Consider the following 24,506-nt stretch of genomic DNA (forward strand, 5'->3'; position numbering starts at 1 on the left):
TGGGCCTGATAAGATACCCAATGCCTTTCTGCGTCGTTTCGCGGAACCCTTAGCACACTTGTTAACAGTGATATTCCGCACGTCATTTTTATCGGGAGTTCTGCCGAATGATTGACTCTTAGCACGTGTTGTGCCGGTGTTTAAAAAAGGAGACCACTTATCTCTGAGCAACTACAGGCCAATCTCGCTTACGTGTACATCGTGTAAGTTACTAGAACATATAATTTCAAATATGGTAACTGACTTCATTGATAAAAATAACTTAATAACCGAGTTTCAACATGGATTTCGAAAGGGCTATTCAACAGTGACACAGCTAGTCACCACGGTGCACGAATTTGCCTCCACTTTGAATAAATCTGGTCAGATAGATGCCGTATTCATAGACTTCAGCAAGGCATTTGACAGAGTGCCACATGGTAAACTGCTTTTTAAATTGGAAAGTATTGGTCTTGACTCAGCCATCGTTAAATGGATCGGATCCTATCTACATGGTCGTAGACAGTATGTCGAGGTTGGTTCTGGTTGCTCAGAGATGCTTGATGTGATTTCCGGTGTACCCCAGGGAAGTGTCCTTGGGCCACTATTGTTCTTGATATACGTCAATGATATTGTTTCTGTTGTGGACCCAGGAGTGAACATTCGTTTATTTGCGGACGATTGTGTATTGTTCAAAGATGTTTTGTGTACTAATGACCAACTCGCACTTAACTCAAGCTTAAACTCTATACAAGACTGGTGCTACCAATGGAAAATGAAATTGAATCTCGAGAAAACTGTCTTTCTTAGAATCACAAACAAAAAGAAGTACCTCTCCTTTCAGTACAAAATAAAAGATTTTAACGTCTCTGAGGTAGACCATTACAAGTATCTAGGGCTGACAATTGATAGTCATTTGGGCTGGTCAAGACACATCGACAACATTACATCTGCTGCTTTTAGAAAGCTAGGCCTCATTAGACACAAGTTGAAAAATACACCCCCTAACGTAAAATTGTTAGCGTTCAACACGCTTGTGAGACCTAAACTGGAATACGCCAGCGTTGTATGGGATCCCTTTACCAAAAAAGACATAACTAAATTGGAAAGGGTTCAAAGACGGGCAGTCAGATTCATTTACGATAAGTTCAAGCGATCAGATTCTCCCTCCTCTCTAATGCAGATAAACACAATTGAATTGTTGCAGGAACGAAGGCAAATAGCAAGGGTAAAGTTTCTGTTTCTTCTTGCAAATGATAAGCTATCTATTAATCGCCATGCATATCTAAAACCCATTGCTACGAGACAGACCAGACATCACCAACCACATTCACTGACTCCGTACTTTGCTCGCACCAATCTTTTCAAATTTTCCTTTTTTCCAAGAACAATCAATGACTGGAATTCCCTGCCCATTGAGTCACTTGCTTCTTCCTACCTCATGACCGTATAGGTTTTTTACTGGTAATGTGTATCTTGGTCTTGGAAGCTTCTTGTCCTGTATTTTTGCATTTGTTATTTACTGTATATTTTAACCTAGTGGCCTTTTTTGATATCTTTTGTTGAAGACTGTTTTTTGTCGTGTATTTTACGATCTGTATTCACTCCTGCTTGGACCATTTAGGTCCGCAGTATGTCATAAATAAATAAAAAATAAAATAAAAATACCCGGTTATCCGTCGACCAACCTGCTTTTATTGCGGAATAGCTGACCATATTGCCCGTTTCTGTCGCCTCCGCATATCGGATATATCAAGAAGGACTCCCGATTTTCACCCCTCCACCTTCTATGGCACGAACCAACCGCCCTCTTACAACGAATACGATGACAACCTCCCACACAGGTACCAACGACGATCGGTATCACCCTCCAGTCGCAATGCTCGAGACCGAAGCCCTTCTTCCGGATACCGACGCCGCTCTACTCTACGCGCTGACCAGACCTTCCCCAAGTCGTTCGTCGATGGGGAAAACTAGTAGAGGTAGCGAGATGGGGTCCAGCTGCTTCTGTTTTCCCTCGACATCCCCCACCGACTACGCCAACATTCAACTTATTAAACGTTTTCATTAAGAAGGTAAGATTCAAGGCACTTGTTGACACTGGATCATTAATTATTTCAATCATTCGTGAAGATGTACGCAAAATGTTTAGACTTGTTTGTACTCCTTGGAACGGTGGCACTCTTCGCAGTGCGAATGCGACTTTACTTAATCCCCTTGGTATCGCTTCCGTCGAACTCACCATTCCAAATGAACCTCACAGACATTGCTTTGTTATCCTTCCTAACTGCACCCATGATATCATTTTAGACGAAAAACAATGCAGGAGTTTTTTTAAAGAGCTACGTAAACTACAGCGTTGAAGCAAATTATTTCTCCGAAAGTAGAATATTAATGGCTTGCAGAAATGAGCAGGCTGTATACACAATTTAGTCGGTGCTAACGTGTCTATAAACCTCGCGCTGCTGAGGTGCCTTGCGAAGGTGTGAAATGAAGAGTCCCGCATGTCGCTTACTTGACAAATTCCCGAATCTGTCGAATAGAGCAGTTCGAGAAGTGGCCTCTGTTACTTCCGAGAGTATAAGGCGCCATGAGGTATCCATCGTTTCGGCTGCAGTTGTTGACCGGATTTCCATCTGGACCCAGCTCCGTCTCATCCCCGTCGTGAGTAGCTCCAAGCCTGCAAATATTTGTAATCTTCAGCTAATGTACGAGACAGTAATTCGTTGTTATTTGATGGCGCATCAAAGACGTGGAACTCCACATTCCTTTAAATCCGATCACCGCCAAAATTGGACACTCCGGTGGAGCCTAGACTAACTGCCTAGGCTTCGTTTGCTGAGAAGAGCATCGCAATGGTCTCATATTTTGAACGCCGGGATCCACCGCGGATGCGCGAGCAGCGCCGCGCATGCGCCATCGCGTGTCCCCGGGTCGTTTGGGAGCGCGTGCGCTCTGTTTTTCGATCGTTGTGTCGTCTGCTTGTACATAGCTACTTTTAAACAGTGCTTCAGTTATATTTAGAGCTCAGCAGATATGTACACGTTACTCAAAAAAGTAACTAAATATGAAGCAGTGGTGAGGGTGCAGGCTAGCTGGTGTAAATTGAGCATAGTTGTAAACCTGAGATTGGGGAGAGAGACTGGGGACTGGGGATTCGTCCGTGTCGTTCTGTGTTTGTCCCTTGTCCATATCCCCAGTCTCGGGTTTATAACTATGCCTAACTAAATATCGTCACTTACTCGCTCCAAAACCAGCTAGCAGCTAGGTACTGAAATTCAAAACAAACGCGTTACGATAGCTAAAAAAAGGACGCACTCCATTATTGCTATTTTGAACGTACCATTTTTTGTAGCAGTAGCCGACCAGTGTTTGGTGCTGTAAAGCTGCTGTCGCGTAAGATTTTTTTTTTTTCAAATGGTAATCTCGGTTATTGCTTGTTGAATACGGAACCAACATGCCACATAGATGTTTTCAAAAAATTCATTGAGACATCTGTTATTTCAGAACGCACCGCGCGGTGTGGGGAATCGTGGGGCTGTTCTCATGGTCGCTAAAGCCAACTCGGGCGCTTTTTATATTCTGGATGCCGCACAATTCATTCTTTCTTATTACTGACAGTTCAAAACATAAGGGGAATTGAAATGAAAAAGAAAACAAAGGGGACATGTACGTTGTTACGTTATCACACGCCTTCCATACGTCCTGAAATCACAAAAATATTAAACCAACATTAACTCGTATTTATGCGCACACTTCCACTTGATGCACACGGGATTGTCGTAACACGCGAGCACACATGGGGGCGCCACATATATCCGCAATCGTCTGTTTTCTTCATTTAGGCCATTACTGGGGAAAACCTTAAGCGGCAGTGCAGCCAATACGCTAAGGGACGCTGCTCCTACGCTCCTGCTATTTTGCCCTTAGTTCACCCCCTAAATTGCCTCGATTTTTGTTTTTTTCTGCAAACGAATCGCCTGTCTACACTAAGACTCTCAAGGTACTTAGTCAACTAGAAAGTTCGTTATGAAGAATGTTGTCTTTTAACGTCTTTTGCATTGCGAATATAGGCGGGGCAGCAACCTGGCAGCATGCAGAATATATCTCCCTAAATGCGACACAAATGACGTTTAAAACAACCCCTAGGCAATCCGGTTTCAAGTTTGTTTATTGAAATTCAAGTTATAAATTGCTTCTACCCCAAAATATAAAGTTGAAACAACAGCAAGCATATAAACAAGAAAGAACACCCATATTTCTGTACTGTATGTCGTTAACGCAAAGCTGAAACAATGTAAGTCGTTCTGTTGACACCCGCCACTTAAAGATGTAGCGTAATTGCAGAGCAGAACTTGAATTATATCATTTCAAAATACTTCTGAGTTGCTAAATAAAAGCCAACCCAATATTTTCGTGAACTACCTTATGTCTCATGTTCATGTGACGCTTCTGCTCCGTAACTTTAGGTACATTGCTGCGAAAGGTTGTGCCAGGTATAGTTTGCGCGAGTCATTATGTTAATTTATGTCAAATGGCAAATGTTACTCTTAATCCTGAATTCTATTATTAGTAGTCAGTAGATAAATTTATACTTACGTATGTGCCAGTTCATGTGCGATAAGTCGAGTGAAAGAGTATGTGTGTGGTTGATCTTCCACAATTGCAACGCGTTCTCCCACGCTGCAGAGACCATTAATTTTCGCCAGGCCTAAAAAAATAAAATTGGGTAACGTTGTCTTGAACCATGTATTAGTTGTGCAGGCGAGCTATTTGTCATTTTTCCCGAGGAGTTTTCCTTGGATTTTCGCCTTTTTCTACACTTAGAAAAAAGGATGGCCAATAAAAAGTGCAAGTAATTTTGATCGGGCAGGCACAGATCGGTGTACTGTCCGCCAGATCAGTCAAAAAAAAAAGAAAACGTTAAATAACGTTTTACGTGGTACAGTCAAGGATATATCTTTCATGTTCCACATGAAGCTTGAGAGTGTATACTCGTGGCGACCAATGTTTCAGACGTATGCTTGAACACCTTGCACCTATGTTTCGTACGGTCGGGAATGCATCAAATAATTTTTTCTCGAAGCACCCCGAATGGTTTAGTGCAAAAAAAGATATCAAGAACGACCTATTTAACTAGAAAAAAAAACTGTGCTAATAATGACAGTTCACGCTCTTGTCTGCGCGGTAATTCGGTTCTAGCAATAACTATTATGCACAAAGATGGCGTGCATTTTTTTTATTAGCTTGTCCCTAAGTGCAGACTTGTTTTAATGAGGGTTAATCGGCAGATCTCGTTTCTAGGGAGGACTGTTTATCACAGACACCGGGAGGCTGCCAGTGACGTGGGTTACTTGCCCGTTGATAACACTGCTAACTGCTTTTGGTTGAATCGCTGGAGCGTTTCGCCTCAAGGTCGACAATACGCGTAGCGTCACTGTTAAGCCTTATCCAGCTCGATTCACTCGATTCGTAGTCGCAATAATAATGTGAAAGCGAGGGAGAAATTACGTTTCCCTGTTCTGAGTGAAGAACGTTGTTTCCTTTCTAAAAGAAGATAGGAAGCAAACGCGGTTCTTACTTTGTAAAGAAAAATACTTTTTTTTTTTGTTGTAATATTGCCTTATTTCACTAATATGCCGGGAGATGAGCACGGCGTCCTCAAAGCTCAAATAAATTTGTCAGCCGTTAGGACTTACGCGAAAGAAGACTTGGAAGTAAACCGTGACAAGTAACGGGATTACTCGTAATTAATTACTTTTCTTGTAATTTAGTAATTAACCTGTTATGTTTTTGGAAATGTAATTTGGAAGGTAATCATTATTTTTTCAGTAACCAATTTCTTAAATTACTCGTTATAATTCTCCCGTCCCAAAAGAGGGAGAAATAGAGTGGAAAGAAGAGGGATGCAACGGCCTTCGCGCCTTTAGCATGGTAACACAAGACGAGGGTTTGGTCATGAAGAGAGTGCTGGTGAGGGAAAGGAATTCACGGAAAAAGGGGGGGGGGGGGGGCACGACAGCCCAGCCAGAGCCCGCTTCTCGACTCGTTCGTACGGTCAGCCAGGCTGAGAGGATTCGACTGTGTCTACATAAGGCAACGGGCTTCAACTTCTTGGAAAACGAACGGACGTCTTCGAGCGTACAAAAGAACAGAAAACGAAGGGACAATAAAACCGTCGCGTGTGGTTCGTGTCGAGTGGGACCGTGGACACAGCGACCGTGATGCATATGTCGGCTCCCTTTCTTCCCCTGCCCTCCTACACTTTCCTTCTTTCCTCCCCACCCCTCTGCGACTTGACCAGCAAAATCTTTTTTTTTTCGCACGAAACCATTCTTTGCTTGTCGATGTTTCTGCCTATACACGCTCACCCCGTAGACAGAGAGGGAGTTCTAATAAAGACCTCGACCGTGTTCATCTATGAGAGCACTGCGAATGCTCAATACTGGCTGGACCAACCAGCTATCTGGGTTCTGTCACTTGACTTTGCACTAGCGGATGCGTAGGGCAAAAACATGAGGGGTGGGATGCAGCAGTTTAATGGAACATAAAAAAAAACTAGCATCAACCCTGCTGTCAGTTTAAGCCCCGGTTTTGGACAGCAGGCAATAAGCTGGCCACGGAGCACAACAACATGTCATGGGACATCCAAGCTGAACCCGTATTCTCAGACACGAGAATGCTAGGGTCCTCGTCAGCAGATTCAGCCAACTGAGCCTGCGGGAACTTAGACATATTTTAGGGAAAGGAAATGCAGCCCGAGGTTTCTGAGAATAAACAGTGACTCACTTGGAGACTGGAGTTGAGAAGCCGCCTGTACACGCGTGAAAGACGTGGAGGCGTCCTGTTCACTGAAAGCTGTGCTTTATTTTAATAATTTCTAAACTGCGAAATCAGATCGGCTGACAGATCGTGCATTATTATTTCGTTTGATTTGTTACTTCTGATAGGTTTGGTGATCAACAAAGAAGATCAAGTGGGTCATTCGGTCGGATAACAACCGTCATCAAGCAGGAGCCCTTGAAGTGTACAGAAAGGCAGGTACCGCATCTTGGTCTCACAGCCAGTCCGTTTTAGTATGTAAATCAGCCCCTATTTAGGCAACATGTAGCAAGCACAGAAAACCCATACCTTCAGGGGAATCGTGTTTTGAAGCTCACCGATGCCAAACTCGAATTAATAAGAACGGTGTGCGTGCTTCCACCGCCCAAGTGCATTCGGCGCATGTTCATGAGATTTAGTTCTGTCACGGCTGTATACAGCGCAAGGCTCGTTTATCTTGAGCACCTGTTTAAGTCCTTTAAGACGTTTTAGATTCATTCTCCTAAAATTATAAACCCAGAATGATGCGTAGATGGTACTGAATCTGCTGTACTTTTGTTTAAATTTTCATGGGGCCCAAAATTTCCCCCCTCAAACATGCAATATATAGTGTCGTTTCGTGTTTCCTTGGAGAACGGCAGAGGTAGTCCAGTAAAGTAACGAAGTAATTAATCAATTACTTATTACGGGAAGTAATTTGGGGCGGTAATTCATTAAGTTTTACGTCGAGTAAATGTAACTGTAATTAATTGCTTTTCTGAAGTAACGGGTGCATGTCTTCGCAGAAGGAAGAGAAGGTTACCCGTGGTTCACGTATACATCGTTTCACTTTACCTCCGGACACAACTGACGCTATGAGCTAATGCCACCATTCAAACATTGTAAAAAAAAACATGCGTTTTAGATTTCGTTTGATTGATCAATGTTAAAGATTGATTTGGCCATTATAAAACATGTTCATAAACATCACTAGCTCAATGTTGGTGCGCTTTTGACAGTGTTTGATCGGTCCCACCAGCTCGTAGCATCCAGCGCGATGGGCTTGGCGTGAAACGGAGTATAAATACCCGCGTTCCGGGCACCAAACTAGGAGGTTCGAATGGTTGCGGCCGAAAGGAAAGAATATGTCTTGAACATATATACATATTTTGTCGGCAAAGTTAACAACAATGTAAAATCGCCAACATCGCGTTTTTTAGTAGACCTCCGGTTTATATTAAAAGATTATATGAGGCTATGTTTGTTAATCTTTCCATATACAGCAACAACACGTTAACCCCAGAACGTATAAAAGTTGCCCATAATTAAAGCTGCTGTTGACTGGAAGTGTCCAGCGGACCAGGAGTATGAACTTGTTAACTTCCTGCTGAGACAAAGTATTAAAAATGAAATGAGTCATGTCAAATAATAAAAAAAAAACGACTCCGAGTCATGTCAAACAAGAAAAAACTGTGCTCACCCATTACAATATTTGAAATAACACCGAAATCTTTGTCCGCCATATCCATCCTGAAAGTAAGAACACATGTTTAACTTGCACGACTATTTTCTTGACCAAGGCGTGAGACTGTTAGCAGGACGAACACTAAATTAAAGCTTTTTTTGCGGCCTACCTTTTAAGGGTATTGACGGGCCGTACATTTTACCACTTATATCAGTTCCACAAATTAGCACTTTGCTCTACAGTATTAACTCTGATGACACACTGTTTGTGTCAGAAGAAAAGCTGAGCAAGCCGACGTCGCTTGTTCGCGCTAACAGTGTCACGCAGTGTAAATAAGATGTACGTTTATATTGACAAGAAGCTTATTTTGACTCGAAGTCACAGAGAAAGGATGGAATTAAATAAATATATAATTAAATAACTATTTTATTATTTTAGTTTGCTTTTTTAAATATTTTTTATTCACACCATCTCAGGAGATAATGTAATTTGTCTTCGAATGGCGGATGATCAGCACGATACAAGCGCCTGAACTGAAAAGTAACCAACAAGGTTTCAACCCACTTTTTTGCTTATTTTTTTAATAAATAGTTCATCTTAGACACTTTCCTGACAGAACGAAAATACTAGCAGAATGGCAGAAAATATGCACGCTTGATGAACGTTAAACACCTCAAGTTCACAACACATTCATATGAAAGATCCTCGAAGTATACATTCATTATTAATTATTTCTTCTTCACTGAAATCCTCTGAAGAGTCAGCTTGAGGGGTCATACGACTGTATATAAATTTGATGTTGTTTCTACAAATATATACACCTTATAAAACTGAATAATCCATCGCGAAGTTAGCTGCGGACAAATTTTGCGTACGATCAGACAACTGGTTCAAGGTCGCCTCCTTCGCTCTTCGGCGGGGCCCCTTGGGGTATGGGTCCCTATGTTACCCCATGTGGGGAACTGCCATGTTTATTCTGAAGCGCTGCCGGGGCTCTTGTACGGTGAAAGGTATCCCCGGTGCGGAGCAGAGACTGATCGAGTAAGGGGACCGATCTACGTGTAGCGTCGTCAAAATTAGTAAGCCACCGCAAGCACATAGTAACACCTGCGTTGTTGCACGCGGTGCATTTTGGTGACACTACATCATGTGTAGCGAATATCCGATTTTTAATCAAATTCTGAAGCACATTATATTCGGGCAGTCGTTATTTTATGTTGCAACGTGTTTAGTTATAACTTTGCTTTGCAGGAGACATGTAATATTACTGTGCTTTCTTTCATTATATTGACGTATGCGCGCTGCCACATCCTGCACCTTGGCCAGGATGCTTAATGTCGTCTGATTTACTGGCTCTCACTTTCTCCGGGTTAGCGCCAGTGTCAACAGCCAATAACACCAAGGCTCCAGATGGCTCAAGCAACGTTAGAAAAATGCCAAATGAACCTCCATGAAAACAAAAATACAGGAGTTACTTGCCATTTACTATTACATTCTTCATGTGTTATCAAACTTGTTTCAAAATAACAGTGGCAGGACGTGCATTCTTTAAGACCGGAACAACGGATGTGAAGCGCTGTAGCGGCACGGCCATAGCAGAGATGAACGTCGCATCGAGAATTGGTAAGGTAGAGTAAATGTTCTGTGCAATTTCATAATTTTATTTTAAATTCAAATCCTTTATTTGAAAAATATGATTTCTTGACCTTTCCAAGTTCCGGTTGATAGAAGATAGGATATTGCGTAATATTTAGCTTGTTCTTACGATGTTACAAGGACGACAACATCCTCTTCATTGCTTCCATACATTGATGCCATCATTTCAAGTGTTTGTTCAGGGTTTAGGTACATTTTGCTAGGACACGAAGTGCAGTCAACATCAGGTCCATAAAACGTATGAAGAATGTCGTCCAGCTGAAAAGAAAATAAAAATAAAAATTTACAAGCCATTGGCTATATTAAGGTAGTATATAGTAGGTGGGCACGTACCGCTACTTCAACAGTGGTGAGGAGAAACTGGACCGTTGGTTCTGACGTGTCCTCATATCGAAAGTTAACCTGCGAGTTATACAAAAAGCCGAAAGAGACAATTAAACGTCTCCAGAAATGAAACTGTACCTTGTGTATTTCGTCTGCAGTAATCAAGAAGAAAATTAACCAATACGAAATTTTACAATTAATTCGTGATATATGCCTATATTTCTTAATGTTAAAGCACAAAAGCTGCTATAATTATTTCACAACGAATTAGAACATAACGATAGAAAACGCATAGAGCGTATGCCTAATTAAAACTCTCAAAGTAAAAAAAAAATCCATTATGAAAAAAAAAATGAAAGAAACACTGCGAACGAATGTTTCCATTATTCCTTGCGTGCTCGTGAATTGAAAGCTCGTGCTGCAGAACACTGGGGTCCTGGGATCTATCCCTAGCCCTGCCCGTTTAGATTTGGATGAGCTACCGGTTGTGGTGCACTAGCTAAATTTCTCATCTACAGCCCGGAGACAAGTCGCCCGCTGAGGCAGACTAACTTCAGGTTGTATAAGCATAGACACATTTATTATTTGTTTAATAATATTAATTAATATTGACGATGGCACGTGATATTCATGCTTTATTTTTCTTCTTTCAATAATTTACCACGTACCCTAGATTAAAATATGAATGCCGACTTGCCGAAGGATTTGAAGAAATGACTAAAAATTGGGTGGGTAAAAGCAAAAGAAATCTGGGAACAAACTGCCAGCCTCAAAGGACGTCAAAGGTTGCAAAAAAATATACTAAAAACGCTAAATTATGATTGAGCATTTACTAATTAACTTTTTAATTAGTTAAAGCAGACAGATTGTTAAAATTAGAAACTTGCTAGGCACTTTCGAAAACCATTAAATCAATTCATTTTATTAAAAAAAATTTGTTTCAGAACGTTGCGAAAAAGAAAAAAAAAGCCCAATTTGGACGCATTTCTAGAATTCGATTTCTCATCGGAGCGCATCTTTTCGCCGGCGATCCTGCTCTCGTGATACTTTCACATGCCCACGTGATCTGCCCACGTGGAGTGCACGTGATACTGTCACATGCGAGCTGGGTGCACTGTAAACAAATGTTTGTAATATAAAAAGAAATATCCCGGAGGTACTGGTTCTGCTGGGTTAAGATAGAGACAAGCTTATTGGTTGAAAACCGATAAGTTTACGATACGATAAGGAAACGGTTCTGCTGGGTTAAGATAGAGACAAGCTTATTGGTTGAAAAGCGATAAGCTTACTATACGAATAACATAAACAAGGTTCATTTTATTCGTCAAGAATACAAGCTTTTGGCAAATAAACAGTTTAAATATGCTTGTATTACCGGGAAGAACAACACAAAATTTTGTGCCACTAAAAACGTTGTTTTTTCCTAGAATGAGCACTACAAAACGGATGGTTACCTGTTAGAAAACAAAGCTTATGTTATTCACACGTCCCACATTTTGTGGTGAATAAACAGGGCAAGAAAGTCAGATTACAGTAAAAATACAGAACTTTCCTCAGCCCTGTAAAACTGGTGATCCTCAAATCAGTAAAGAAGTCATAGTCAAAATAACTTATTTTATGAAGGAATCTTACTTCGCAAGACATTGTTAGTACTATCGACTTCTAATAAAATGCCATCAACGGCTTTCGTGGCGAACCACAGATGCTCCGCAACTTGAAGGCCTCTGGAAACTGATAAAACTGCGGCGTGAGAGTAGGACACTGAGAGGATATGCGTCCTACTCCGATGTGTTTCACGCTCGAACACCCCAACACAAGCTTCCGACGCTGTGCCGTTTGGTACTGGTGGTGCACTAGAAGTTTCTTAACAACCACTTTCGTTGGCTCGGCACGTGCCACGCGAAGATGGTTGCCGCTCGCAGCAGGTGCTGAGCAGGAGCAGGCTACTTACGCGCGCGCTTTGCGCGCGAGTCCGAGGACTGTGAGTGAAGAGTCACGCTCCGTCGTAACTGGCATAGTCCTCTTTTTTACGCAGGTTATAGTACGCATTATATTGCAGAAGCCATGCGTTCTGGGTCCTTCACGAGGACATCTGCGTGGTTTTGATATCTAACGTCATATCAAGCTCCACAGGTCTTCGATTTCCTTTAACTTCCATTTCACGCTTCTGATTCATGCAGTGATCATTTAATGAGCGCGCTGAACGAGATCCTGGCTGCCGGCAAAATGTGGCTTGTCAATACGTACTTTTAGCAAACCTTTTAGCAAGCTTTTAAGCGCACGCCCGTGTGAAAAGGTGACATGGGCGTGCGATTCAAAGCACGCATCAAAAGATACGGTAGTGCGGTACACCGAACACGGTAACGGTATATGCTAAAGGTTCCCAATGATAAAGTTTGTGGGGTCTCGTCAGCCCCTATATGTTCTACAACAGGATGCCAGCGCCTGGGGTCTCGTTGTCAGTCGCCTCGGTGGCGAAGTTGCGCGTTTAGTGCTCGAGTGCCTCCTCCCTCGGGACTCATCTGGAAGATATTGGCGGTGGCGGAGGTGGACATACTCATATTCCCCTCCCTGACAGCGGCTACGTTTCCATGGATGCGACCATGGCGCATCGAATCGAGATGTGACCAGTCACGCGCCCGCGATCCTTCTTTCCCTTCCTCGTCTACCCAATCATAGGCGGTTAATCTCGATTCGATTCGCTACGATCGCATCCATGTAAACTCAGCCAGCGTCGGAGTCCGAGGACCTGCACGTGCGACGGGAGAGCCGGACGTGGGGCTACAACGGGAGACCGCCCAGGATGGGAGACAAGCCGATCCCGCCTGTGTCGTGCGCGGTGACCGTGGGAACAGCGAAGGAAGCTGGGACGACGGGCGACGGGAGTTTGGAGGAAGGACATATGAGCGGGAACTGAGCAACAGCGGACGTTCGCGGCGGTGGCGACCGAGATGTCCACTGGAACAACGGTTCGGTGACATGGTCCGGACTTAGATTCCGGATTCAACCCTCGACGGTGACGTCCCCAAAATACGGTGCGCAGCAGCTGTGCCGGGACGATCGACATGTAGTATAGTGGCGGCGCAACGGTCCCAAGCTTCCTCGATGACCTTTACCGATCTCGAAACTCCCCAGCAGACTGTGAGTGGAATAAACCCTTTCTGCCGAGAGCTATGCGTTGCTGTGTCACGTTCATCCGGAGACAGGGGTCCGAGGAATCAGACTAGAACCCTACATAATTGGCAGCCCAACATGGGGCCGTATTTACGTTCATGCTAGAGTTGCGATTCCTGACTTGTTTCCGGGTGGATTGAGGTATTGCTTTCGCACTTCTTCGGGGGCGATCCTCGTAGCAACGCCACACGAGATCCGACATGATCGTTCGCTTGACGAGGAAGCACGGACCTAGACGTTGTCTTTGGTGACAATACTTTGTCTCAGTTAACCAGGAGTTTATTTATCCCCTGCGGCAAGGAGCGCCTTGATTATTCACTGTTTAGCTGCGCCGTCAGATGCTGGCAGGTCTATCCTTCAGCTTGTTGGTGCGGCGCAAGTGTTCAGTGTGCGTGGATATTCCCGCCCCCTTTGAGGCCTGCAGTGTCGGGTGTTCTGTCGCCCCAACTACGGCTCCGGCCGTCTACGTCTCGTGGGTGAGATGCCTGCTCAATTATTAGGCGGTGTGACGCGCGCAACCGCCTTTGTTCGCGTACTGTGGCAATGTCTTGAATTGACTGTTAACCATTGCTCTCGTCAGAGAGGGTTCGCTCGGGGAGTGTATTAATATTTCTATTGCGGACGGCGGTTGCACGGACTGCGTTGGGAAATTATTCCCGAACTGTATTTTGTCCGGGGGAAGCCTAGCGTACCAGTTTTACTGCACGCTCGCTCCCAGGTTGCCTTGCTTCAGCTAACGACATTGCTCTTAGCTCCGTGCGTCCGCAGCGTTCGGGTACAATTTGCGCTCTTTTGGTTCCGACTGCTCTATTGCAGTACCTAGCGGCCAGAGGCGACCGATTAGGACTATAATCTCCCTTAAGTCGTGCCAGATACGCGATGCCTGGCACGAATGCATCGGAATTCTGAGATTCACCGATTTTCCTCACCAACCTGTTTGTGGCTGTGTGTAATATTCCGTGGAGTTCAGGCTGGCGCAATGATCATGTTCCGTTCGTACCTGGGTGTAGATTTGTGTGGTTGATTCCGCTTAATCCCTGGCAGGGTTTTGCCGGCTGCTCACACAGCCATATCGGAGTCTGTGCTTCGAAAGGAGGTTACTATCGAGTCGTTATCTCCATGCCCGGAAAAGACGCGGTAAAGCACGTGCCCTGTGCTGACGACGGGAATGCTACCGTTTCTTCACAGTGTTTGTGTCCGCGTTGCGACGCGAGGGCGCGCGGAGGTATAACGGGTTAGATTTATGGTGAATTACACTGGTGATCCGGTGCGATTTCCAAAATCTACGAGGAAGGCGAAATTCTACTCTGTGGAACCCGCTCCAAATCGACGAGAGGAAAATGAACTCGCATTTTTGGAGCGACCCGCCCGATTCGGTCGGCCGCCCAAAATGGCCGCTGCTTGAACTTGACAAGCTGACCAACTCCTCAGCGTCTTGAGCTCTCCAACGGCCAGTCATAAATGTCACTGTTTAGCTGCAGAAATAACATGCGAAACAGGCCGGGCGAAAATATCCGTACCACAGAGCCCGTATCACAAATAACGAGCAAAACGTCCGCTCCGTGTTCGCCATCGTCACATACCTTTCGGCCGCCTCGGAAAGGCGAGGCACGCACAGCGACCGCTTTTGGTGGACTTCAGATTTCTGATACAACTTTAGTAAACAGGAATATGTAACAAACCATCACTTGGACGGTCGTTGCCTAATCTGTTCTTGCTTTATTGCACGGGAAAACTAGGACGTCATGCAGTGTAAGAAAATATACAGGCCTAACCTTCGGATTTTCTGTCGTTCTCTTTTCTCGTTGTTCCTATCACAATTGCAGATGTCAGCGCTTACGATTTGCCACTCTCCAGTCCACGCCTTCTAGCCCTGATCTACGCGAGGTAGAAGCGTTCGAGCCGTCACAATGCCACGTAAACAATCGGCGCATCTGGATAGATTTCTACGGCCCGGCCGGTCCGGCGACCTCGCCGACCTAGCCGCGCATGCGCAGCGCAGAGTTAAAGGCATTGACGAGCGCTTCTGTCAACTTCCGCCAAGCTCCCTGAAGTCTCGCGGATCAAGTTTGGCGGTATCGGAAACACCCCACGCGGCGTGCGCTGCCAGAGATCTACGAGCGGAAAATTACAACCTCGAACCAGATCGGCGAGCGGAATATGCGCGCGTCAAATGGAGTACTTTTGGAGCGCTCGAGATCCGCGAGAAAAATTCACCATTAAGGGGGAGAGACGGCTAGATGGGAAAGGAGCATTTCTCGCGTAGCGAAAAGCTTCAGGATGTAGGCGGCGGTCTTGTGATAATGGGACGAGTCGCTCATAGTTTTATCCTGTGCAGCTGCGCGGGGGTTTTGGAAGACCTAAGTTTCACGTAGGTGGGTGTCGGGGGAGCCTAGGAATATGGCAACGGCATGGCCGTCGGCGGCCTGTAACTGTTGTGCGTTGGGTCAGCCCAAAGCTGTACAAACTGCACAGCCTTTGCATGGATATGTAGCGGGTGTTGGAATCCAGCGGTAAATGCGGTACACACTTTGACGCTGCAGAAAATGTTTATGCAAAGCAAGCATAGTTTACTAACTCGTCCATTCCCAAGGTCAGTCGGTTGAATTATATGGCACTTCAATATCGGGCTTGTAGCGCGTGCCGGGTGCTTTCATTGTCCGAACCTGACCAGTCTCTCCAGTATTAAGAAGTCTTTTGATTTATGCGGTGTTTTGACTTGGCATGGGGCGGGCTTTGTGCGTACCCTGCTACGACCATCCAAGGGCATGTTGCTTGCATTAAGGAATGTAAAAGTTGCGAGACGCGTAGACGAGGTACCTCCATTGCTTTAACCTGGCGGACCTTGACAGTCGCAAGAAGACTTTTCAGTCATGCTGTGTTGTAGGTTGGACGGGGGAGAAATTGGATGTCCATCAATGCATTGGCCGCGACTGGCGAGCTTGTGCAGGGCCAGGCCTCACAGTGGTTACTTCACTACACTTCGGGGTGTACCCCCATTGCATGCTCGTCGCTCTTGTCTTTGGAAATTATCCTTAAACAGTGACGGGGTAACCTCTGGTACAAGTCGTTGCGGACAGAGCCTTGTAAGAAGGACGCTCAGTGAAACTTGCTCGCCGCATCATCTGGCATATCAAAACGTTGTCCCCTTGTGCTGGCCACAATGGCCGAAAAAAGTGTGAAAGCGCAGAAAGACACAAAAAACCGTGGGGACATTTTAGGACCCAGAAAAACGTAGCACGCGCACAAAGTACTTCTAAACTTTACTGATTTAGTGGTTTTCACTGACACTTAGCAGGTTTCTAGTGAAAACAATTTGTTTATTGTCACTAAGTGAAATGTCAATTAGCAACTTCTAGTTAATTATCTTACTTAATCTGATAATTAGTCCCCTATCCCTTGTGCTCCTGGCCGTATAACTCACCACACAAAATACAAAAGACCTAGATTTTACAACTTTTTTAGAGATATTGGTGAGGCCTAAAATCACCTTGTATAGGAACTATATGAGCGTATCACGATCTTAAAAAAAAAAAAAAGAACATAACGCTCATCTGGAATTAGGGTTGAAGAAGATATCATACCAATACCATACACATTCCTAAGTAGACTGCTAACTCATCCTTGGTCTCGAAAGCCTTTATGTACTCTGTGTCAACCAAAATTTTTAGTTCCACAAGAAAAACGCTTCCGGTGGTTTTTACTCCTAGGTCATCTGTAGAAAGACGAAAAAAAAGTAATTTGATTAAAAAATGAGGTATATTTGGATAAAACTCATTGTCTAGTTAGAAGAAGCATGACAAATTTTGAACAGTTGTCAGCTTGTAACGGTCCACATAAAACATAATGCGTTTATGTGATAATACGACTGAGATTGTACAGGGTCCGATCGAGAAAAGTAAACCCTACTTTTCGGCCCGCATAAAAAAACTGCGCATCGCAGAACGCGCAAACTCCGCCAGAATGTAACCCTAGCGGTCCGCGCAAGATGCCGAAGTTTCAGAACATGAGCTTACCTGGATCAAAAGATAAAAGAAAAAAAAACGAGAAATCTCTACGGTGAGGCTCCGATCACGGAGAGACGCAGACGGAGGCCGTCTGCTCTGCGTTGCATCGCATAGGTGGCGCCACCACCTATGCGGGTTGGCGGGTTACCACGGGCATTTGGCGGGCGTGGCGGCAAATTCTGAAATTGTTCTCTATCATTTCTGAAGTTTCACTTACGCACTGCTTTTTACTGCAACGGAAATAAAGATTACACGCTCTAATTTGTGATACTTCGGTGCATTTGCTCAGGCATAGCATTTCTTCATGCTAATTATTTTAGCAGATGTCGTCTGCTTTGCTCTTCGCAAACCCTAACGCCGCGGTGCACCTATTCTTCGCGCTCGGTAGCACCTTCGACACTAGGTGCTGCAGGTTATGTGAAGTTCAGTATGGATGTGTTAGCGTCCTCTAGTGGCCAAGTCTGCTCACTGCCAATAAACCGTTTATAACCAAATTATTTTTCTTTAAGTTACATTATTTGGGCTCTGCCGTCAGAGGAGCCTCCTTTCGGCTGCAGATGAACTTAAGCTGGGCCAATATATTTTTATTTTTTATTTTATTTTTTTGATGGCAATGAAAATTAAAAAAGGGAGAGGCAGAAGATGTCAAGTCAGCGACTTTGTGACCCGGTTTACTCATTATGTCGAGTCTCGAACATGTTCGAATTTATTATTATTAATATTATTAAAGAAATTTAGTAGTTTTGGTTTGCTGTTATTTAGATTAAATGCTGGACAATTAAGCTGCCTCGTCAAAGAACCAGGTTCACCATTTGCATGGTCCAGGGACGCCAGATGAGAGAAACACGGGAGAGCGCCGAGCAGCAGAATCTCAGCAGCCGACAACCGTAATTGACAGCCCTGAAAAGGGCCATTTGTCAGAAGTAAACGAAATAAAAACGGGAAAAAACCACGCACATGGCGTAAGCTATTCTTGCTTCCAGATGAAAGTATGTCGAGTGCCTCAGGAACAGGCACTGGAAGGCAACACCGTAGTCCTACGGTTCTGCCTCAACCTGACATCCCAGATGCCAGGTGCAACGTCCAAGTTTCTCCTCGTATTCGCCCACCACCGCAGCTCTCATTTCGTCCGTAATGAGCAGAAACGCAGCCTCAATGCGTTGCTTGAGGATGTTGAGGGTGGAGATTCGGCCGGCGTAGACCCGCGACTTGATGAACCCCCATACAAAAAAAATCCCAGATTGTTAGGTCAGGGGAGCGCGGTGGCCATGGCATGCTGGGCGAGCCTCTTCCCATCCAGCGTTCAGGAAAGGTGTCACTTAACCATTTCCTGACGGAGGTCAACCAGTGTGTGTGTGTGTGTGGGGGGGGGGGGGGGGCGCTCCATCTGGCATGAATACGCAAACTTGTCGTTGCATGTGGAGGGCCTCGAGCTCGGGAAGAATCTTCTCTTTCAACATGCGCAGATAACTTCTGCCCGTCACAGACTCATCGAAAAATAAAAGGCCCAACAACACCCTCCCTCCAGATTCCGCACCAGACAGTTACCTTGGGAAAGTACTCAGACTTCTCCATTGTCCAGTGCGGGTTGCCGTTGCTCCAGTACCGGCAGTCCTGAGCGTTGACTTTTCCATCGACGTGAAAGACGGCCTCGTCCGAGGACAGAAGGAAGTCCAGATGGGAGGGTTTGGTCGCGATCCTTAGGGTCTCTTTGCGGCAAAAATCGAGCCGTCTTTCATAGTCTTCAGGCTTCAGCTCGTGGAGAACGTGAACCTTGTAGAAATGTCGGCGAAGAATCCGGCGCACAGTGTAATCTGAAACCCCAAACAAACTCGCCGCTCTCTGCGTGGACAGGTGCGCGTCCGCTTCGAAAGCACCCATGATCCCGTACGCGAGCTGCTCTTTGTCTGGCGTGCTGGCGAAGACGTGCTTCATGTTCGCGACGCTGCCCACTGCGGCAAAACGCTGGACCCACTTCCAGATGGTTCTCTTTGACGGCGGCCTGGAACGGTGCACTTGACGGTGTCGGCGGCGAGCATCCTTAAAGCTTCTGCTCTTCAAATACCAAACCACGACGTCCGCGCGTTGCTTTTGGGTTAATAGCCTCATCAGGCAGGAAAATGCAGCGAAACACGGTAGAGATTAAAAGTAATCAACGGGAGAACCGGTGTTCGGGTTTGCGAAGAGCAAGGCAGACGACATCTGCTAAAATAATTAGCAGGAAGAAATGTTATGCCTAAGCAAATGCACCGAAGTATCACAAATTAGAGCGTGTAATTTTAATTTCCGTTGCAGTGAAAAGCAGTGCGTAAGTGAAACTTCAGAAATGATACAGAACAATTCCGAATTTGCCGCCAAGCCCGGCAGATGCCCGTGATAACCCGCCAACCCGCATAGGTGGTGGCGCCGCCTATGCGATGCAACGCAAAGCAGACGGCCTCCGTCTGCGTCTCTCCGTGATCGGAGCCTCCCCGTAGAGATTTCTCGTTTTTTTTTTTTTTTTTTTCTTTTATCTTTTGATCCAGGTACGCTCATGTTCTGAAACTTCGGCCTCTTGCTCGGACCGCTAGGGTTACATTCTGGCGGAGTTTGAGCGTTCTGCGGTGCGTAGTTTTTTTTTTTTTTTTACACGGCCGAAAAGTAGGGTTTACTTTTCTCAATCGGACCTTGTATATTATCCAGCAGCAGTATAGGCGGTATTGAGAAGCAGTAATAATAACATGATAACTTTTTAAGTAATCAACAAAATAAATATTATGTGTACTCCTTATATGAAAAAAAAACATTAATTTGTAGCTAATCTTCAAAGCTAAATAATGTATAAAACATAGTGTTGAAGAAACGATCGCGTATGTTTCTTTAGAAAAGTTAAAGAGCAGTACCGAGGAGTGAAGAACGATAATGTTAAATAAAAATTATCACCCTTCCTTAGAACATCACCACCCACTAGATAGTACTAGAGAGTTACTCTAGTAGTAGGTCATACAGTCTAAATGGTGGACATTGAAAGTCTTCTAGCTGACGTAGACGTGAAGCATTGGTCTGTGGAACAAGTGGTCTTGTGTTTGAACCTCGGTTTAGCATGAGTATACAGGGTATCGGCTTTTAACTTCGAACATAGGAAAATATCAGGGACTCAAACCGAAAAATATAACGTTTCGGTTACGGTTACGGTTACCGCTTCCTATTGATAACGGTTTCGTTTCGGTTTTTTACGGTTTTAATTTTTACGGTTTCGGTTACCGGTTACACGTTCATAAAAACCGGTTTATTTCAGTTTTTCCAATAATTTGTCTAATTGAAATGCTAGACAGCCATTTTAGAAAAAACCGTTTAAAGTAGTCTCAGATATCCAATAACGTGAAATACAAGGAACCTAGAAACGTCTTAATACTTCTAATTGGTCAGAAGTTGCACACGTTCCTAGCTCCAACTCTTGTTCACTACATCTACTTACATTATTTAGTTTGATGCCCGAGCATACATGTTACTTCTAGTACTCGGGGATCATCGCGTTCTATATAATAAAAATTAAAATAAACACCGCTACTTTGTTGTTTGGCACCATTTATAAACAATTACCCTAAGAAAGTTCCCACTTGATGCTGGAAGAACCATTCGCACTTTCTCGTCGCTACAGTTGATTTCAACCTCATACTTGCAGGCGAGTCTTCGCTTCACTGAAGAAAGGAACAGAACTACAGCCATCCACTAGTAAAATACTGCTAAGTGGAATGAAGTAATAAAATTGAGAGCTGGGCTGGGCGGGCCGTGAGGCAAGAAGCCTTCGTGCAGCGAATGGAAAGTCCGCCGTAGTCGGGCGGCCCGTGAAAACTACTTGCCTCACTAAACACTGCCCAGTCGACTTCAGGTGCCTGCTGGGTCGAGTGGACTGGCGGTGTAGGTCCCGTCGCTTTTGACTTGTAGGCAGTGCTACCCAGGTCCGACTGAGAGTCTTCGACGACGCTTTGTTTGTCTGTAGTGTGTTCCTTTGTGTTGGTGTGGTTTTCCTCCTTGCCATCGTACGTGTCGAAGGAGCCGTCATCGGCGTGGGGCTCAATGACTGTCGGTCCTGCTGAGCCACTCCAGGATTCGCTCGGTGGCGGTGGTTGTCGAGTCGGGATCCATTGGGTCGTTTTCTTCGATCCAAGATCAAGCTCGGGCACGGTCGGCCGAGACGCCAGCCTCGCAAAGAGCATGGGCGAGAATGTCCACGACAGGAAAAACGCACAGGAGCGTCGAGGAGACGACTGTGCCGTCGATGATGGCACTGGTGGGTTTCGAAGACTCAGCGTAGCTGCCGGACTCACGATTAGGGGGCCTCTTCGACTTGGTGTCTGGGCGGTAGCTGGTGTGCGCGGGAGCACGAGGCGTGTGGCGTCCGCGTCGAGGCTGGTTGGGTAGCTGGTCGGGGAGCTCTCTGAAAACCTCAGACTCGAATCCTCGACGTCTGGGATAGGACTGCCGTCCTACAGTTCCCTCTCGCGACGACGTGGAAGAGTTCCAGACTATCGAAAATGAGGTCCTGGTGTTCGGGGAGCATGTCATCCCAGTAGAACCGATGGCGGGGGAGATGCCTGATCTCATGGACATCTCTCGTGGAGAAACTTATGGTGTCCTGGGCGAGGTCGCTCAGAATGTCGTAGGCATGACGGACCCTCGCTCCGGCATGGGTGGTGGGGGCTCTATGAGAGGTAGTTGGATTGCGCTGGTGGCTCTGGTAGAAATGATTCTCGTAGAAGCCATACCTGGTTTGCAGGGGGAGGCCTCCGGCGATGCTGGAAGCGATCTCTCGGCGCGTCTGTGGATGTTCGAGCTCACCGTGCCGACGTTCGAATAGCTCGCGTTCACAGTTTTGCGAGAGAGACTGTTGAGACTGCTGGCCGTGTGGGGCGAGATTGGCCAGGCCATCGACGATTGGAAGCAGGGCAGCTCCCAAGGTTCAGGCGAAGGAGGCAGAAATTGCATCCCGTGTCTGTTGGACGAGGGTGGCGCGTTGGCGCGTTTGACGAGGAGGCATCCTTCTCCTTGGCTTTTTCTTTTGTCATGTTGAGAAGCTGAGAGGCGTGGCAGTGCCGGCGACGGTAAAGCCCCTCTATCCTGGGAAAAGTGGCGCCGTTCATTGTTGTTAAATGTTCGAGGCACGTGCGACGCGCTACTTCTGGGAAATTCATGCCGTCTGAAATAGCTAAGTGTTGCGCTGTGCCGCCATGATCTTCCCAAGGGCTGCACGTTGCACGTGCCTTGTGCATCGACGAACATTGCGCTACTTTTGAAACATGAAGGGGCTTTAGGCGGCGGGTGCCACTCGGTTTGAAGAAGGGTCTCGGCGCGGGAAGGAAAAGAAAAAAACTCGGACACCCTTCTGACGTTTCGTCGCTCCTTCCACCACTCTCAGCCCGAGCATATATATATATATATATATATATTGTATATATAATACAAAACGCCAATGTCAAACCCCTGACTTTTTTTTTTTCTTTCTGTGTTGTTTCAAAATCGTCACTCGCGACACGTTTCACACTAAATGAACAACATAAACATTATTAATGAACAGCAGGGCCCATTAAAGCCCCTTCATGTTTCAAAAGTAGCGCAAAGTGCGTCGATGCACGAGGCACGTGCAACGTGCATCCCTTGGGAAGGTCATGGCGGCACAGCGCAGCACTGAGCTAGATTTCAGACGCCATGTTCTTTCCAGAAGTGGCGCGCTGAACGTGTCTCGCGCGTTTCCACAACAATGAAGGCGCCACTTTTCCCAGGATACAGGGGCTTTAGGGCCCGTTTGCTCGAAGCGCTAACCGCGGCTAAAGTTAGCCGCAGTACCTAGGAGAGGGATTCTGAGATCATGTGACAGGGATCGGTAGGGATGCGGGAAAACATGGCGGTGCCCCGCAAAGTGAGCGCCGCTCGCTTCTGAACTAATATGTCGTTGTAGCTGCAATATCGCGCGCGTTAGTCAGTAACTAATGGTGCAGGAGGCTTTCGCTTTGCCTTACCTCACTTAAATCGCAAAGCATGAGCAATGACCTCGCAGCATTTTTTAGATAGTATTTCGATTCTGGCCATTCTTAAGCCTAAATGAACACGATAATTGTCGGCATGCATGGAAACGTCTTTGGAAAGTGGATTGCCTTGACTCAATCGGCCTTGTATTGATAGCACATAAATTTCCCAAGCACCGAGGTGCATGCTACGAGTGTAGTTGCAGACATTGCGCGTGCTGGCGTATGCAGTAGTAATATACCCGTTGCTCTGGGCAGGGGGCGCGAGCGCGTCCGGACGACTTACGCAAGACGCGACCAAGTTTTGCTGGCTGCATCATCCGTGTGGCGCTGTAACGTTCGATTTTGCACGTGCCACGTTCGAATACAAGCCGCTGTCAGCATCTGTAGATGTGCGGTAACAAAACGTCTAAAAAAAGTTTAAAAAAAAAAAAGAACAGAATTATGCTGCTTGCGGCCGCAGCGTTCCATTAGACATTCCTTTCATATTTGCTTTCTTTCACAGCTTCCGCGAGCACGTATATTTCACTTTACGTGATAGTGAAGCCGAAGCTACTCGGAAAAGCGCGTCATCCTGAACGATGCTCGCACTGCACGAGCGCGCGTGCTTGGCAGGGACGCGGAAAGCTCGCAGCTCGCTCTTGTAGCCTCTGCTACGCTGGAACTTAGAATGGAACTGAGTAGAAAAAACTCTAGTGGGGAAGCGTATTGATGCATGTTCGAAACGCGAGCCAAATATTCTATTTTGCTCGCCTGCAGCGCTGCTCAAAACTTGTGAGCTACGGGCCTATCGTTCTAAAGGAAAAAGTCTAAAACAAATTTTGCCTTGCACGCGCGTTCGTCCAAGTCTTATAATGATTATTTACTTCGAATCTTTTATAAGAGGAAGGACAGCGAGCGCGGACCATAGAATTACACTTCCAGCGTTCTTCTCGATGCTTGGGTAATTTAGAAAAAGGTCTGTCGGGGCGGGACGCTGGTCTTCTTTTGTGTACTATTAATATCCGGTCGATTGAGTCAAGGCAATCCGCTTTCCAAAGACGTTGCCATGCCGACACTTATCGCGTTCATTTAGGCTTAGAAAGGCCAGAATCG

At 45.7% G+C, this 24,506-nt stretch overlaps 1 protein-coding gene across 1 annotated transcript in view; it reads right to left on the reverse strand.

The window, feature by feature from the left end:
* Positions 1–24,506, reverse strand: part of LOC115316102 (venom metalloproteinase antarease-like TtrivMP_A) — a 58,127-nt gene that overhangs the window by 15,326 nt on the left and 18,295 nt on the right. Inside the window, exons 5-10 of the mRNA XM_040212640.1 lie at positions 16,984–17,114; positions 10,235–10,303; positions 10,011–10,159; positions 8,261–8,310; positions 4,579–4,690; positions 2,495–2,659 (exon numbers count right to left, since the gene is read on the reverse strand). Coding sequence (XP_040068574.1) covers positions 2,495–2,659; positions 4,579–4,690; positions 8,261–8,310; positions 10,011–10,159; positions 10,235–10,303; positions 16,984–17,114 — 676 coding nt within the window. The remainder of the gene's footprint in view (positions 1–2,494; positions 2,660–4,578; positions 4,691–8,260; positions 8,311–10,010; positions 10,160–10,234; positions 10,304–16,983; positions 17,115–24,506) is intronic.

This window comes from Ixodes scapularis, unplaced genomic scaffold, assembly GCF_016920785.2.
Source record: "Ixodes scapularis isolate PalLabHiFi unplaced genomic scaffold, ASM1692078v2 PGA_scaffold4__175_contigs__length_147842914, whole genome shotgun sequence".
Lineage (NCBI taxonomy): Eukaryota > Metazoa > Arthropoda > Arachnida > Ixodida > Ixodidae > Ixodes > Ixodes scapularis.